The 16,625-nt window shown below is 39.9% G+C and overlaps 1 protein-coding gene across 5 annotated transcripts in view; it reads right to left on the bottom strand.

The window, feature by feature from the left end:
• Sap130 (Sin3A associated protein 130) overlaps positions 1 to 15,633 on the bottom strand; it is a 77,151-nt gene extending 61,518 nt beyond the window's left edge. For 4 of the 5 annotated variants that reach the window (XM_046463761.2, XM_046463763.2, XM_058585404.1 and 1 more), the window contains exons 1-6: positions 15,515 to 15,633; positions 13,746 to 13,863; positions 5,628 to 5,863; positions 4,761 to 4,919; positions 3,474 to 3,585; positions 1,278 to 1,402 (exon numbers count right to left, since the gene is read on the bottom strand). In XM_046463761.2, coding sequence (XP_046319717.1) covers positions 1,278 to 1,402; positions 3,474 to 3,585; positions 4,761 to 4,919; positions 5,628 to 5,863; positions 13,746 to 13,857 — 744 coding nt within the window. In that variant the 5' untranslated portion in view covers positions 13,858 to 13,863; positions 15,515 to 15,633. The remainder of the gene's footprint in view (positions 1 to 1,277; positions 1,403 to 3,473; positions 3,586 to 4,760; positions 4,920 to 5,627; positions 5,864 to 13,745; positions 13,864 to 15,514) is intronic. The other variant, XM_046463764.2, reaches the window with a different exon arrangement.
• Between the last annotated feature and the right edge of the window lie 992 nt (positions 15,634 to 16,625).

Genomic DNA, 16,625 nt, shown 5'->3' with positions numbered 1-16,625 from the left:
ATCTCCTGTGTGTAATTCAGTTAAGATTAATCTTTCCGGGCTGGGGTTGTAGCTCAGTGGTAGAGCTCTTGGCTCACTTGTGTGAGGCACTGGGTTCAATCCTCAGCACTGTATAAAAATAAATTTCTTTAAAAAAGGTATTATGGGCTGGGGATGTGGCTCAAGTGGTAACGCGCTTGCCTAGCATGTGTGATGCACTGGGTTCGATTTTCAGCACCACATAAAAATGAAATAAAGATATTATGTCCACCTAAATAAAAACTAAAAAAATAAATATTTTAAAAAAAGGTATTGTGTCTTAAAAAAAACTAATGAAAAAAATTAATCTTTTAAAGACTTTTTTTTTTAAAGTTGTACATGGACATAATATTTTTATTTATTTATTTTTATGTGGTGCTGAGGATTGAACCCAGTAACTCACTAGTGATAAGCAAGCACTCTACCACTAAGCCACAATCCCAGCCTGACTTTTTTTTTTTTTGATTGGATATACCTGGTTACAAAAAAATAAAAAGTGGCTCTCACTGGGTGCAGCAGTGTATGCCTGTAATTCCAGTAGCTTGGGAGGCTGAGGCAGGAGGAGCACAAATTCAAAGCCAGCCTCAGCAAAAGTGAAGTGCTAAGCAACACAGTGAGACCCTGTCTCTAAAGAAAATACAAAATAGAGCTAGAGATGTAGCTCAGTGGTTGAGTGCCCTTGAGTTCAATCCCTGGTCAACCCCCCACCCCACGCAAGTGGCTTTCTACACAAAAAATCAACGTTATATTTCCTTAGCATTCCCAATTTACAGATATATCATCTACACTATACTTGTAGTTCCAAGGCCATAGATTTCCTTGAAAAGAAGTTGAAAGGCACAGGCTATCTTCTCGGAAAACCATGTTTAATGTATAAAAATGTGCATAAAGCCTTTAGAGGTTCACTGACCTCTAGCAAAATTAAAATCCCTTTCAGGTCTAGCTACCCTTCATTACACACTATCACCATTATTCTCTTTCTTGACATTGTTTCATCTCCCTCTTCATTTCTCTGAATCCTCCCTACTACTTTCATCCCAACAAAAGGCCTTCCTTTATTACCTCTGTTCTATATTCCAACAACTCACATGACACTGTATATCCTTCAAACTTCCCTAAGTTTGGGAAGTGACAAGGTAGCACTAATTTTTTAAAAACTAGGTTAAAAGTCAATGAAGTCAAGGATTCTATCAGTGTCTGGCAGTGACTAACTTAGGCACTTAAATCTTGCAGGATAAGAAGCCCTGGCCCTGACGTACCTGGATTGGTTGGTGAATGATGTGCTGTACTGCTGGCTGGGCTGCAGCAGCATTTGGCAACTGTGAAGTCGGCCTCAGGACTGTGGTTACTTTAGAACTGGACATTACAGCTGCAGCAGCTGCACCTGAAAAAAAAATTTTTTTATTAGTATTTAAATAGATCCAATTATATCCCTTAGGAAAATGACTTCTAAAACTCAAATAATGTTGGTATTTAGATGAAGTATGTTATACATACTTCCCATTCATCTTAAAGAAAATTAAGAAAAGGCCAGGCACAGTGCCTATGGTCCCAGCTACTCAGGAACCTGAGGCAGGAGGATCATTTGAGCCCAGGAGTTCCAGACTGGCCTGGGCAACACAGCAAGACATATAGTTTCAAAAATAACGAAAGAAAATTAAGAGGTTGTGGCTCCGAGGAAGAGCACTCACCTAGCATGTGTGACACACTGAGTTTGATCCCCAGGACCACATAAAAACAAAATAAAGGTATTTAAAAAGAAAGAAAATTAAGAAAAGCTGTTGAAAATTAAGAAAAGGGTTGAGATTTGTTTTGGTGGTAATTATAGGCAGATAGGGTGTGGCTAGAGGAGGTGGGTCACTGGGGGCATGCCTTCAGGGTACTTTTGACCCTGGTCTGCTTTGTTTCTCTGCTTCCTTGTGCCATGTCCTCAACAGCTCTCCCCAACCACACTCTTTCACTGCCTCACTAAGGGCCCAGAGCAATGGAGTTGGCTGTCTATGGGCTGATATCTCTGAAAGCTTGATAGCCAAATAAACTTCCTCCTCTAAAATTGTTGTCAGGTCTTTTGGTCACAGCAATCAACAAGCAGACTAAAACAAGATTTAATAAGATAACACATACTGCTACTTCAAGGATATTTTTAAATGAAACTAGCCAGTGTCTTGTTTTGTTAATTCCAAGTACAAAACAAAATGAATAGCACAGTGTGGTGCTGCTATATACTTTCTGGCTAGCACTGAAACACTTTAACCACCAGACAGTGACACTTCACTTACCTACCACTGCCTTTGTCCCATTAATGCAGTTATCAACACTATGAAAAACGCAGAGTATCTTAATGCGTTCATGAAAATAGTTCTGACCCTGTAGCCTCTTAAAAGGGCCTGTGAATATCACACGTTGGCAATCACTTGAGTTATGGTATGACTAAGCAAACCTGGTTTTTAATTTATTAGTCTGATTACAAGTTCAAAGCCAGCAACATCAAGGTGCTAAGCAACTCACTTGAGACCCTGTCTCTAAATAAAATACAAAAAAGGGCTAGGGCTAGGGATGTGGCTCAGTGGTTGAGTGCCCCCTGAGTTCAATCCATGGTACCCAAAAAAGAAAGAAAGAAAAAAAAATTGAGTGACCATTAACAGTATACTTTGAAAGAATTCAGAATTGGCCTGGAATGTAACTCAGTGGTACAGTGTTTGCCTAGCATGGGCAAGGACCTGAGTTTGATTTCTAGCTCAATATACACACACAACAAAAAGAGGGAGAAAAAAAAAAGAAAGAAATTTAATATTAATACTAGTGACTTATTTATGAAAAATGAATACCACATTCAGACTATCATAGCCTTCTGAGTTACTCAGAATAAAGAACAATTTTTAGACAATTAAAAATTCACCCATGAGAAGAAGACTACCACTAAATAGGGAAAAGAGGTGGGAGGGAAAAAGAGGGAGAAGGGGAGTATCACAGAAGATGGGAGGAGAACCTCATTGTTATACAGAATACATATATGATGTTGTAATGAGAAAAAGAAAAAAAAAAGTGTGTCACATTAGATTGGATAGAGAGAAAGGAAGGGAGAGGAGGGGAGGAGTAGGGAGGATAGGAAGGGCAGCAGAATAGAATAGACAATATGATTGATGTAAGCACATTCCATGTATGTATTATATATCAAAATGCATTCTACTGTCATGTATGACTAAAAAAACAAATAGATAAAAATTTAAAAAAAAGAAAAGAAAAAAAATTCACACTAATTTTACACATACAGTTGTTCTAACCCAACTCTAAGAAGCACATCTTAGACCTCATTAAAAATGTATATTGCCTTAAGTTTACCTCTACTGTCCTGCAACTTAATATGCTGATTATGAATACATTTTTTGTAAGTATATCGTCAACCAAATGTGTATGTGCATTTCCAGAGTTTGAACAAAACATGCAGTCTTTACCTCGAGGTAAATGAGAAGCGCCAATGTGAAGAGGGGGGCCAGGAGCGTTGCTGCGGATAATGGACATCTGTACATTTGTGGTCATGATGTGATGCAGATTACTGGGATGTCCCTGAAAGAAATGGGATATAATATCATTTCATGTACTTGGTCTTAGCTATAGCCTCTAGAAGTCAGTTGCCTTCAAATGTGGGTCAGGTTGTTCTTTTAGATAGTGGGTACCCCGAGGGAAAGGGCTGAGGACATTTAGCTTTATCTGTTTTAAGCACTGTACTGCATAATGATCTATGCCAACAGTCATGCCACAAGTGATCTGAGGCACCTTCAATTGTTTCAGGCCAGCTAGTTGCTAGATCCCAGTAACACATGACATATTCTACTGTCTCCTTTTCATCTGCAATATTAGCCTTTCATACTCGCTTTCTCTTTCTTGGCCAAAGGTTTAGTTTGTATATTCTCACTGTTTGCATGATTCTCTTTCCCTCATTCCTTATGCTATTGGGAATTTCCAAGTAAATGTCAGTTAGTACCCAACAGGTACTCCTCTACCCATTCTTTGGCTCACCCCTCAAATGTCCCAACTTCTGATATCAGTGTTTCTCAGATGGCAATTCTTAGACTTCTGGGAATACTTAGCAATATGACAAAAGTACAGCATCACAGGGAATTGTTTTGGAATATTAATTTTTCTTGAAACTATGAAAGGGAAGACTCCTGGGAACTAGTTTTTTTCATAGGTAGATAATTTAAAATATTTAATAAGTCAAATATATATATAAAGGGATAAGACTGCAACTTTTCAATAATTTGAAGAAAAACCAGATAACTTCAATATAAATGTTCATAGCTGGAGGGGCTACCTGAGCAAACCTACCAGTATCCCAAGAGATACATATTTGCGCTCCTGAGAAAAACCTAGAGAAGCACTGTCCAACACTGCTGCTGTAAGGTGGTTCCCAATCCTTCAGAGCTATCTCTCTATAAGCAAGGACAACTAGACTCTGACCCTCAAGGACATGGACCATCCAAATTGGATTTGTATCTCACTGGGGCAGTGCCTAGCATATAGCAGCAGACGCTCAATAAATATGAGTTACACCACCACTACACACCCTGGCCTCTACTCCTATCCCTTCTCTCAAATCTACTATCTTCCCATTTGTAGATATCAGTGACTATTTACTTTTTTATTTAGGATAGTACCTAATGTACTGCTGGCATTCAATATATAATGATCAACAGTTTGGAATCTTAGTTTGAAAATCAGCAAATTAAGAGGAAAAAAACCTGTTGTCCACTGATTGTTGCCACAGGAATGGCTGAAGCTTGAGGGATGCTACTCTCCATGGTAACGGTAACCTGCCCTGGAACCTTGGGGGGAAGTGACAAGGTAGAAGGTGGAGCAGGAGCAATGGGACGGCTAGGCATGGTGGGCTTCGGGGGCGGCTGCAAACAGAAAACCACACGAAATATATCAATAGCCTTGTTCCAGTGATGCATTTTACTCTATAGTTAAAAGTACACAAATCAAACCTGGCGAGTGCCAGGAAAGATGCCATAAGCCTTATATGCTTTATCTGTCAGCATCACAGCTGTTCCACTGAAGTGCTAGCACTTTCATTTCAGAGAGGAGGAAATGTACAAAGCAAGGCTAAGTGACTTGCTCAGCATCACACAGACAGTAAAAAGTAGAACTGGGAATAAAGCCAGATCTATATGGCACACAGCCCATGCCCTTTCTTCTACACAGCACTGCCTCCCAAGTTTGGGCAAAAGTAAACAAAACTCTCAGTAACTGAAACATAATCGCAAGGAAATATATAAGGCAATATGCTAAAATACCTCCAAATTAGCCAGCTATTAAAATAAATCTTGGAGAAGAGTACTACCCCAAGATAAAAACTAACTAGCAAGCCCATAAATTAACATCAATGTCAAAATGAATAACAGAAAAGATTCTGTGATTCCAATTGCCCATGCCTAGGTACTGCAGGCCATGACTCTGAGTTACACAGAAGAGCTGAAATGGTAGGACAATGGAAAAAAACCCCAAAGCATGATTCTACGAAACAGCCCAAGATTTTGTTAAAATTGTTAAAAATATTTGTCACCATTAGAAGTGGTTCAATGTGAAATATTAAAGCTCTCCATTACCTTCATAAGTCCCTCCGAAAAAGGGAGTGGCACTGCTGGCGTCAGGTGTGCTGGCGGGGCTGTCACTGCAACAGGTGTGGCTGATGCGACAGCATGGTGTGTAGACAACATCTGCACCTGTGGATACGGCCTTACCACAACAGGCTCTTGCTTCTCTTCCCGGGACTGGAGGGAGCTGCTGGAACCCATGTGTTCCCTGGCACTGACTTCAGCATCTCGACCTGATTCATCGTTGACTAGGAAAGACATGAAGGCGAGAAAGTATGTCACAATTTTTCAACATTAACTAACACAGCAGAATGGATACAGTGGCACTTGCAGTTAAATTTCAGAGTTAACAAAGTGATCACATTCTTGGGAGCTTTCTTAAAAAGAAGGATTTGGGTGTTGGATTGTCTTGATAGACATCAGACCCAAGAGCCACAAGTGTGAAACATACCATTTATTCTGGATATTATGGTTTTCTCAAACTTACAAAGGGTTTGACAACCATTTAAAATAAGCTCAAATAGTTGAAAGTGCATTACAAGATATAAGACAATTTCATTTAAAATGCTTCAAAAAAACAAAACAAAACAAACAAACAAACAAAAAACCCTTACATTAAAAAGATGTTTAGGGGCTGGGGTTGTAGTTCAGTGATAGAGAGCTTGCCTGGCATGTGTGAGGCACTGAGTTTAATCCCCAACATATCACATTAAAAGCTAAATAAATAAAACAAAGGTATATTAAAAAAAAAAAAAGAGGGGTTGGGGATATAGCTCAGTTGGTAGAGTGCTTGTCTTACAAGCACAAGACTCTGGGTTCAATTCCCAGGGCCAGAGAGAGAGAGATTAATACAATTCCTAACTCTAAGAACATGATTTTTCAAGATTGGAGGACAGGGATCAGGGATGCTGGAGATACTTTTCACTGAAACTTCTTTAACTTCTGGAATTTTAGATTACCAGAACACATGACCTATTTAAAAATTAAGATAATCAAGGAATACTAGGGTAATAAAGGAGAAAGTTTGTAGAAATACTAACTTACACTTGTTTATCATTTTTTCTAAAATAATACTAATAGCTTTATTTTTCTGAACACAGAGAAAATATTTACTTATGTGGAAAGTTTAAATTATTTGGAAATCTATAAAGAAAGTAAAGGTGCCCCAAAATCTATAACCCAAAGGCACCAACAGTTAAAACTTTCAGACACTTCTCACTAGTTTTTAATTTGGAGTAGGTTTTATTTAACCAGTTTCCATTGACGTGTAACTGTTTTAAAGATAAGTGCACAAATGTTAACTGTGCAGCTCAATGGACTTTCACAAACAAGAATACACCTGAATCACCAGTTCACAGCTCAAGAAACAAAACATTTCTGGCCCCTGGATATCCTCCTATCCATTCTGCTCCACTGCAGTCCTATCCCTCCCAAAGATACCCACTCTCCTAAACATTTAACACCAGATTGCTAACAAATATGCCCTGTTGTGTCATGCTTCTTTCACTTGTAGATATGATGATCCACATTACTATACAGAGCTGTAGATTTTTCATTCTCAAACCTGTGTAGTATACCAATGTGTGAACAAAGCACAAATTATCCATTTTACTGTTAAGAGGCATTTAAATAGTTTTCTATTTTATTTATCAAAAATATTATGAATAACTACTAATATTTTTTTCTCCCGCCAGAACTGGGAATTGAATCCAGAAGTGTTAAGCCATTGAGCTACATCTCCAACCCTTTTATTTTACTTTAAGACAGGATCTCACTAAGTTCCTGACCTTGAACTTATGATCCTCCTGCCTCAAGCTCCCCAGTAGTTGGGATTACAGACGGTGCCACTGTGTGAGGCTGTTAGTGCTAGTTATGTCTTTTGGTGAACATAAATACCATTTCTATTGGATATATACCTGAAAGTTGAAATGCCGAGTAATATACAATATGTACATATTGCATTTAAAGGTTCTCTGGAATTCTACCGCCCAGATAATAAAAAAACAGTTTTTTAAAACCACTGTTACTTTAGGTTATTTCTAAATTTTCCTTGTCAAGTGGTTTCTTTAGGAAAAAAATTATAGAAGTGATGGGTGAAAAAACCGATGCGTATTTCTAGTTTGCTATATACTGACTTTTCTCTCAGGTCATTCAGAATTCTTAGAATTCTGATTTATAAAACCACTTGACTGAATTCTAATTTACATACAATAAAATGGCTACTCTAAAGAATGATTTCCCCATCTCCTATGATACTACGGAATAAACACAGGGCCTTTGTGCATGCTTAGGCAGGCATTCTACTACTGAGTTATATTCCCAACCCTTTAAAAAATTTTATCTTGAGACAGGGTCTTACTAAGTAGTCCAGTTGGCCCTGAACTTGCCATACTTTGGCTCTAGCCTCCATTGTGGCTGGGAGGCATAAGCATCACACCTAACTCTTCAATGATTTTTAAAGAAATAGCCTCAGCAACTCCTAGAAGAAAGGTAGGGACAAATGTTAAGTGCTTGTTTAGCTTTCTAAGAAACTGCCAAAATACTTTTGAAAGCAACTGCATCATTTTATGTAGAGTTTCAGTTGCTTCTTATCCTCACCAATGTTTGATATATAGCCATCTCAATGCTGCATAGTATGCCAATCTGTGAACAAGGCACAAATTATTCATTCAGCCTTAGTATTTCCACAATGACTGGCAGTGCTGCGTATCTTTTTATGTGATGACAGGACATTCAGATGTATCTTTTATTGTTGTTGTTGTTGTTTACAGCCTCGATAAGGTGCTGAGGCTGGCTTTGAACTCATGATCCTCCTGCTCAGCCTCTCTCAATGCTGGGATTACAGGCATGTGCCACATACCCAGCCTCAGATATATCTTCTTTTGTGAAGTATGTGCTCATCTTTTAGTCAATTTTTTAGTCATCATTTTTAGTCAATCAAATTTACTTACATATAAAATTCACTAATTGTGTATAACTATATTTTTTCAAAAGCATACAATGATGTAACCACAACACAATCAAGATATGCAACATTTTTCATTACTCTGACAAGTTCAATCATGTCTCTTTGTTCTCATTTCCCTCCCCTCCCATCCAACAGTGATCTGCTTTGTCATTACAACTTTGTCTTTTCTAGAATTTTCTACAAACAGACAATCTGTGGTTCTTTTGAGTCTGGCTTCTTTTCCTTAGTACAATGTTTTGTACTACAACAGAGAGGTCCCTCTGTGTTGGTGAGTGTACTGGTAGCCTGCCTGATCTTTTTTATTGCTGAGTAGTATTCCATTACATGGTTATGTGCAATTTGCTTATTATCCAGTCAGTCATTGATAAACATTGGGTTTTCCCAAGTGACTGCTTGGTACAAATAAAAGTTTTTATGAACAGTCAAGTGTATAAAGTATAAACATACTTTTCATTTACCTTAGGTAAGCACACAGTTCGGTTGTGTATAAAATATATGTTTAATTTGATAAGACACTGCTAAGTTGTTTCCCAAAGTGGCTAGACCATTTTGCATTCCTGTCAATATATGAGTTCCTTTTGTTCCACATCCATACCAATATTTGGTATTGTTGCTTTTTTTTAGCTTTCGTCATACTATTGGATGTGTAGTAGTTTCTCAATGTGGGTTTAATTTGCATTGCCCTAAGGATGAATAATTTGAGCAACTATTCACATGCTTCTTCAACATTTACAGATTTTTTTAAAAAAATATTTTTTTTACTTGTAGATGAATACAATACCTTTATTATTATTTTTTTAAATGTGAGGAGTGAACCCAGTTTCTTTCACGAGAGATGAGCACTCTATACCACTGAGCTACATCCCCAGCCCCATTCATAGATATTAAAAAAAAAAAAAAAAAATTAAGGCTATCTTTTTAATATTGAGTTACAGGAGTTCTTTATATATTCAGAATAAAAATCCTTTATAGAAAAAGTAATAAAAATTATGGCATTTGCCAGTAAATGGATGGAACTGGAGAATATCATGCTAAGTGAAATAGCATTGGCTAATCCCAAAAACCAAAGGCTGAATGTTTTCTCTGATATATGGATGCTAACTCACAATTGGGGGGGGGGGTTAAGAATAGAAGAGCAGCAGAGCACTCGACTAGAACGTGCGAGGCCCTGGGTTCAATCCTCAGCACCACATAAAATAAATAAATAAAATAAAGGTATTCAGTCCAACTACAACTAAAAACTAAATATTGAAAAAAAAAGAACAGAAGTACTTTGGATTGGACAAAAGGAATTAAAGAAAAGGAGGGGGAATGGGAATAGGAAAGATAGTAGAATGAATAGGATATTATCATCTTATGTGCATATATGATTACACAACCAATGCAATTCTACATCATGTACAACCAGAAGAATAAGTTACACTCCAGAAGAATAAGTTATACATAGGTATACTATGTCAAAATACATTCTACTAAAAAAAAAAAGAACAAAAAAAAGCATATATGAACAAGTACAAAAGAATGAATTGTTCTCCAGCTCTTAAAAAAAAAAAAAAAAAAAAAAAAGAACCGTTATAGATGTATTTATTGAAAATATCCTCTCTGTGGCACACTTTCTGGTTTTCTTAATGGTATCTTTTGAAGAGCAATCATTTTTAAATTTGTATGAACTGCTTCTCTTTGCATGTGACTTGAGCAAGTTTTGCTTACCCTGAAGTTGTAAAGTTTCTCCTCTATTTTCAAAATTCTACATTTAGATCAATGATGTATTTTGAGTTAATTTTTGTATGTGAAGAAAATATGGATCCAGATTCATTTTTACCGCCCAAATGGATATTCCAGAATTTCCACATTACTTTGAAGAGTCTATCATTTTCCTTTCAAATTACTTAGAAACCTTTGCAAAAATCAATTGATTAACCCAGGTGCTGTGGTGCATGCCTGTAATCCCAGCAGCTAGGGAGGCTGAGGCAGGAGGATTGCATGTTCAAAGCCAGCCTCAGCAAAAGTGAGGCACTAAGCAACTCAGTGAGACCCTGCCTCTAAATAAAATACAAAACAGGGCTAGGGATGTGGCTCAGTGGTCAAATACAGTTCAATCCCCAGTACCAAAATAAATAAATAAATAAAATTTAAAAAAATCAATTATCACACATGTCTAGGTCCATTTCTAGATCCTCCACTTTATTTTACAAATCTATAATTTGTCTCTTTATGCCAATACCACACTATTTTCTTCTCTGTTTGGGGGCGGTACTGAGGATTGAACCCAGAGCTTTCTGCATACTAGGCAAGCACTGTCCCACTGAGTTACATCCCCACTCCTTTAAAAATTTTTGTTTTCAAACAGGGTCACACAAAGTAGCCCAGATTGGCCTTTAACCTGTGATCCTCCTTCCTCAGCCTCCAGAGTAGCTGGGATTAAAGATGTGCATGATTGGGCCAGACTTCATCATATTGATTAGTGTAGTTTTGTAGCAAGTTTTGAAAAAAGGCAACAGTGTCCCCCAACTGCTTTAGCTATTCTAAGTTCTTTGGATTTCCACATAATTTTAAAATTATGCTGTTAAGTTTTACAAGAAAAGCCTGGTGAGATTTTAATTAGGATGTCTTTGAATGGACCAATATCCTAAAATATTGGGTTTTTCCACTCATGAATATGATAGATCTTTTTTTTTCATTTACCTAGTTCTTTAATTTCTCTCAGTAAAGCTTTAGTCTCCTAACCCTGGAAGACTAGGTCTTAATTTTGTTAAATTTATTCCTCCGTAATTTTTTTTTCACATGCCACTGTAAATGATGTTTAAAAAGTTTCTTGTCTATTGCAATGTCCAGACATAATTCATTTTTGTGCGTTGATCTTGTATTCTACAACTTTACCTATTTCACTTATTAGTTGAAACACTTTTAAAAGATTCTTTTGGATTTCTGCATATAGTATCATGTTGTTTATGAATAAGGACAGTTTTACTTCTCTCTTCCCATTTTCTACTTATTTTTTTAATCATATTTTGTTTGTTTTTTCATTTTTTTTATTAGCTACACATGACATTACAATGATCTTGGCAATTCATACATTTGAATCAATTGGGGTATAAATTCTCATTTTTCTGATTGTACAGATTGCAAAATCACACTGGTCATAGTCACCTATATACATACAGCAATCGTAATATCTATTCTTTCCTTTTTTCCCCAAATTGTCCCTAAATAAAATTAAGAAAAAGAACAATTCCACACCATTTCCCATGTTTGTCCAAGAAAACCAATTTTTAACAACTTCATTAAAATAGAATGCATTGATCATTTCCTATTAGACTCTTTTGGGGTTCATTTATCATTTCCTTCCAGATATTTGGATTTATTTGTTTATTTCTATTAGGAAAAAACATCTTGAAGCATTAGTTATGTATATTTCTTAACTTTGAATATGTACTTCATTCAGATCCTGACATGCTTAGAACTTCAAATCGTCTCTTGTGACACAAGCCATAGGAAACAGAGACATCTAACTATTAAGAGAAAATTTCTATAAAGCCATTCAAAGAATATACATATAAGCACCCTTGAGAAGTAAAATTTCAGACACTTTTGTTCTAATAATTTGTCTGTCAGCAAAACTTGAGGACAATAATCGCTAAGTAACACCTTTTTAAGTGAGCAGTATAATTCCTTGCAAGGAAAAGATGTTTAAAAATGTTGTGCTTAACTATGCTCCTTTCAATTATCCTACTGTGAATTTATGCCACAGACAAAATATTATCAAAAATATTTGTTAAGGAATAAAAAACTTTAGGAGGTTTTATGAGAAGTCATTGACCATAACTTTGTGCCCTCCACTATAGCAAGTACAGCATATGCAAAGATGTAAGAGACACAGATGGCCTTGGCTCTTCTTTGAGCTTCACTCTAGGGGAGGTCACAACCTGATTGCTGTGGAAGATAAAGTCAGCAAGGACATCTAGAGAAAATGACATCTAAGATGAAATCTTAAGGAAGAACAAGGATTAACCAAATAACTGAGTATGGAAAGAAAGGTTTAAAGATTGTGGCTTAGGAAAAGAATGTGCAAAGTTCCAAGGTCATGAAAACTAAGAACCTGAAATTATTCATTGAGAAAACATGAGTAGATCCCATCCAGAAGGAGGCAGAACACAGCTTTAAGTAATTTTGAGACTAAAGAGAACTAAAATAAATTTGTAACAAAAGATGGAGTTGGCAGGATGGCGGTAAAGCAATTTGAAATGAGACTGAACATTAGACAAGGGTCAAGGCTCACAGGTAAGAGACAATGACAAAGCAATTAAAGATGCCTCAGATCCTCATTTGAGCAATGAGTCAACAATCGTACAATTTACCATAAGGAATAGAACCACTGGGTGGTAAAGAAGAAAATAGTAGAAAAAGTAATATATTTCACTTTGCAATATCATGTTTTTCGTTAATATACAGAAAAAAATGGTATTTGAAGGAATTCCTTAACTTCAGCAATGTTGACTGGACAGGATAATTCTTTGAGTGGGGAAGACATTGTCCAGTGCATTTTAATATATTCAGCAACATCCCTTGCCTCTAACATATCAAATGCTGAAAGCACCACCTAGTTGTGATAACCAAAAATGTCTCCAGCCAAATATTCTCCTCATGGCAAAATCAACCCCCATTGACAACCACTAATCTATACCACTCAAAGGATACACTAACTAACCATATTGCTTACATATATATATATTTTTTTTTTTGTGTGTGTGTGTGTGTATATATATATATATATATATATATATATATAAAAATAATATATATTCTTCTTTTTTCTATTTAGCTAGTTCCTAAGAGGTGGCCTATCTTTACACACTGTTGTGCTCCCTTTATGCACTACTATACATATGGGTGTTAATAAGATGAGACTATATCCATGCATTAAAAAATAGTTCTTATAGGCATGCTTTACTATAAGTCACATGAATACTCAGTACGTGTAAATGAAATGGCTAAAAGAGTAATAAAAAATGTCTTATTTCAATCACTACAGTAACATACTCTTTCTTTAAATTCAATAACCTAGTATTTAAATCCTAGAAGGAATCTGCTAATTTTTAAGTTACAAAACCGGCATTAGTCTTGAAATAGGAAGCAATATAGAAGAATAGTACACATCTCACCTGTAGCCGCTGGGTTTATCAATCCTGCAGAACCACTGTTTGCAATCTGTGAAGGTGCCTGGCTCAGTCCAGTGGAGGGGGTTCCTAACCGAGGAAACTGTTGAGAACTCATTTCCACCTGCAAGTACATAGTCATATAGTTGTTACAAGATTTTGAGATTAAAGTCAATAATGACTTTAATCTTTGGTATCCATAATATGTTTCCTGGGAAAAGCAAATGCAGAATCATTTATCTAGAACAATAATCAATGATAATATGAATGCTCACATTAGCTAAATTATGAAAGTTTTTAAATGAACATAGGTTAAATTTAAATAACATCATTTATACATCACTGGGGGATACTATGACCCTCCATAAATACTTGTGGATTGCGATGTGGAAAAAAAAAAAAAAAAAAGGACATTAAATCCTGTACAACAGCCACATGACAGGTAATAACACAAGGCACATCTATCTTTTGTGTAAAGTTTTATGGAAAATAGCATGTCTCTTTGAAAGACAAACCTCACGCCAAAGTAAAAAGAACAGTAATTAGTATGTCATAAAAAGATGCAAGAGGGGAAATGCACAGCCCCAAGAAAGGATTAGAAATCTTACATTAAGACTTGATGTACAAGGAATTCTCAAACGCTTTTCTGCAAAGGCCTCCATTTACAGATTTCCTTTTTTTCTCTTTCAAAGACATCCCATTGAGCCAGAAGGATCCGGCAGACACCTTCTGCACCTTCTCAAATCGTCCCCTACTTTTCCCTCAGGGGTCAAGCTCCCCTGATTCGACCTAACCCCACCCCATCCCGAACCCCCCCTCCCTGAGATCAGAGGACAGATTTGTTTCCAGATACTTCGGGTGTCCAAGACTCCGTCTGCCAGGGGAAGGAACCAAGCGTTCTGGGGAGTACCTCAACAAGACAAGCAGTGTGCCTCTTTACCTGTAGCCGCCACCCGCCGCCCGCACCTCCCGCTTCCACCTCTCCGGCCTGGGGGTGCCGCGGAGGGCCCGTCTTGGCGGCAACGCTGGGCTCAGGGGACAACAAGAGGACTCGTGCCGAAGCGCGCCCAGGCCCGCCGCTGTCCAGCCCCGCCAACCCTACTCACCCCCGCCACCCGGCCGCCGGTCGGCTCCCAGTCCTCTTCCCCCGAACCTGCCCCTACCTCCCCCGCCTGCCCATTGGCCCCACGCCCGACGCGACACTGGAGGCCCGGCACCAATCTACAGATGCCTGCGCGCTCTGAGCCCGCCCCACCCTCCCGCCGACCGACAGCCAATCAAAAGCGAACCTCGCCGGGGCAGCCCAAACCCCTCGAGGCTGGGCCAATGGCAGAGGAAGACAAGCACTCCCGGAGAGGGGGGCGGGGAGCGGGGAGGCCCCGCCTCAGTCGGGGTCTGAAAGCGGCGGGCGCAGGGCCCGGATGTGGAGAGTCACTTTAAACTGCTTCAGGAGCCAAACTCCCTGGGCCGCCCGCCCGCCCGCGTTCCCCCGGCCACCCCGCTTCCCCGCCAAGGCTCACGTCTGCCACGCCCCCACTCCCAGGTTGGCCCACCCTCCCGGTTCTTCTCCCTTCCCCGCCACTAGACATCCAGCCCTTGCCGCCGGCTCAACCGCCGTGCCTAGCTCGCGAAAAAGCTGAAGTTCGAGACACAGAAGCTGGGGTACCTCCGCCCTTCCCCGGGGACGCGCAGCGGGACGGACGCTGCAGCCCGGCTCGGCCGCCCCGCCCCCTCGTCTCCTCCCCTGCCTTCCCGGGCACCCGTCCCGCCTTTACCTGAGTGCTGCGAAGAGTGGCCGCCGCGCCGCCTCGAGCTCGCTCCCGTGCGCTCTCCGACTGTGGAGCCGACGTCCTCGGGCTCCGGACCCGCAGCCGCCGCCGGGGCGCTAGCACTCTGCCCCCCACCCCTCACTCCAGCGCCGCTGCTTCCGCCGCCGTAACGAGCTTTCCATCTATTGGCTGAGGCAGGCCCCGCCCCACTCACGGAAAGCCAGTCACCACTCTGCGTGAGCGGGAGAGCGGACGGTCCTGCCCCCCAGGGCCGAGGAGACCTCCGGGAAGTGTAGTCCCCGGCTCCAGGAGGGCGGGGCCGAGAAGGAGGTGGTTAGCCGGGGCGGAGCCTCCTGCGACCCTGTGGGGCAACACACCCCTTTGCTGTCTGAAGTCGGTTCTGCCTTTTCTCTTTGCGGAGTGAGAAGACAGTGGATCCCACCCCTTGGTCTAAGCCTGACTCAGCTGGGTTTCATTTTTCCGAGGTGGGGGAGCTGCGACGTGGGAAGGGCAATGGAGGACGATTCCGGCGGCCGGGGGGGGCCGCAGGCGGGGTCGAGGATGTCCAGACTGCCGGTTTCCCTTTTCCCTGCGCCGTGCGGGTCTTAAAGTCAGCACCGAAAGCCATGGCCTGTGAAGCCTAGGCATCGTGAGAGGATTGGGCGCGCAGCACTGGAGCGCTCTGGGAGTTAAAGCTGGCCATCCGGAGAGCGACTCAGGGCACACAACTCGGGAAGGCAGTTGTGCACCTGCTCAAGAGGGGTGATGTGTTTGGTTTGGGGTGGAGAGTTGAGAGTTTATGCACTGTAGAAGCCTTAACCAAAGCTACTGAGACGAAATTTGGGTCTGATGAGAGATTACGATCTCCTCTTCCCTTCCCAGATGGTCTTTTAGGCCTGGAGTTTTGTGATTAGTTAAGAAATAAATGCGGGGGCTAGGATTGTGGCTTAGTGGTAGAGCGCTTGCCAAGCATGCATGAGGCACTGGGTTCAATTCTCAGCACCACATACAAATAAATAAAATAAAGGTCCATTAACAACTTTAAAAAAAAAGAAAGAAAGAAATGGGGCTCAAAATCCCTTCTTTCTGTCTTGCACAGTGGTATAAGTCAATAGCT

Source organism: Marmota monax, unplaced genomic scaffold (genome assembly GCF_021218885.2).
Source record: "Marmota monax isolate L192 unplaced genomic scaffold, Marmota_monax_Labrador192_F-V1.1 WCK01_AAM20220418_F8-fsc00034, whole genome shotgun sequence".
Taxonomy (NCBI): Eukaryota; Metazoa; Chordata; class Mammalia; order Rodentia; family Sciuridae; genus Marmota; species Marmota monax.
Note: the sequence above shows the minus strand (reverse complement) of the source record. Positions and strands in the feature narration are given on the sequence as shown.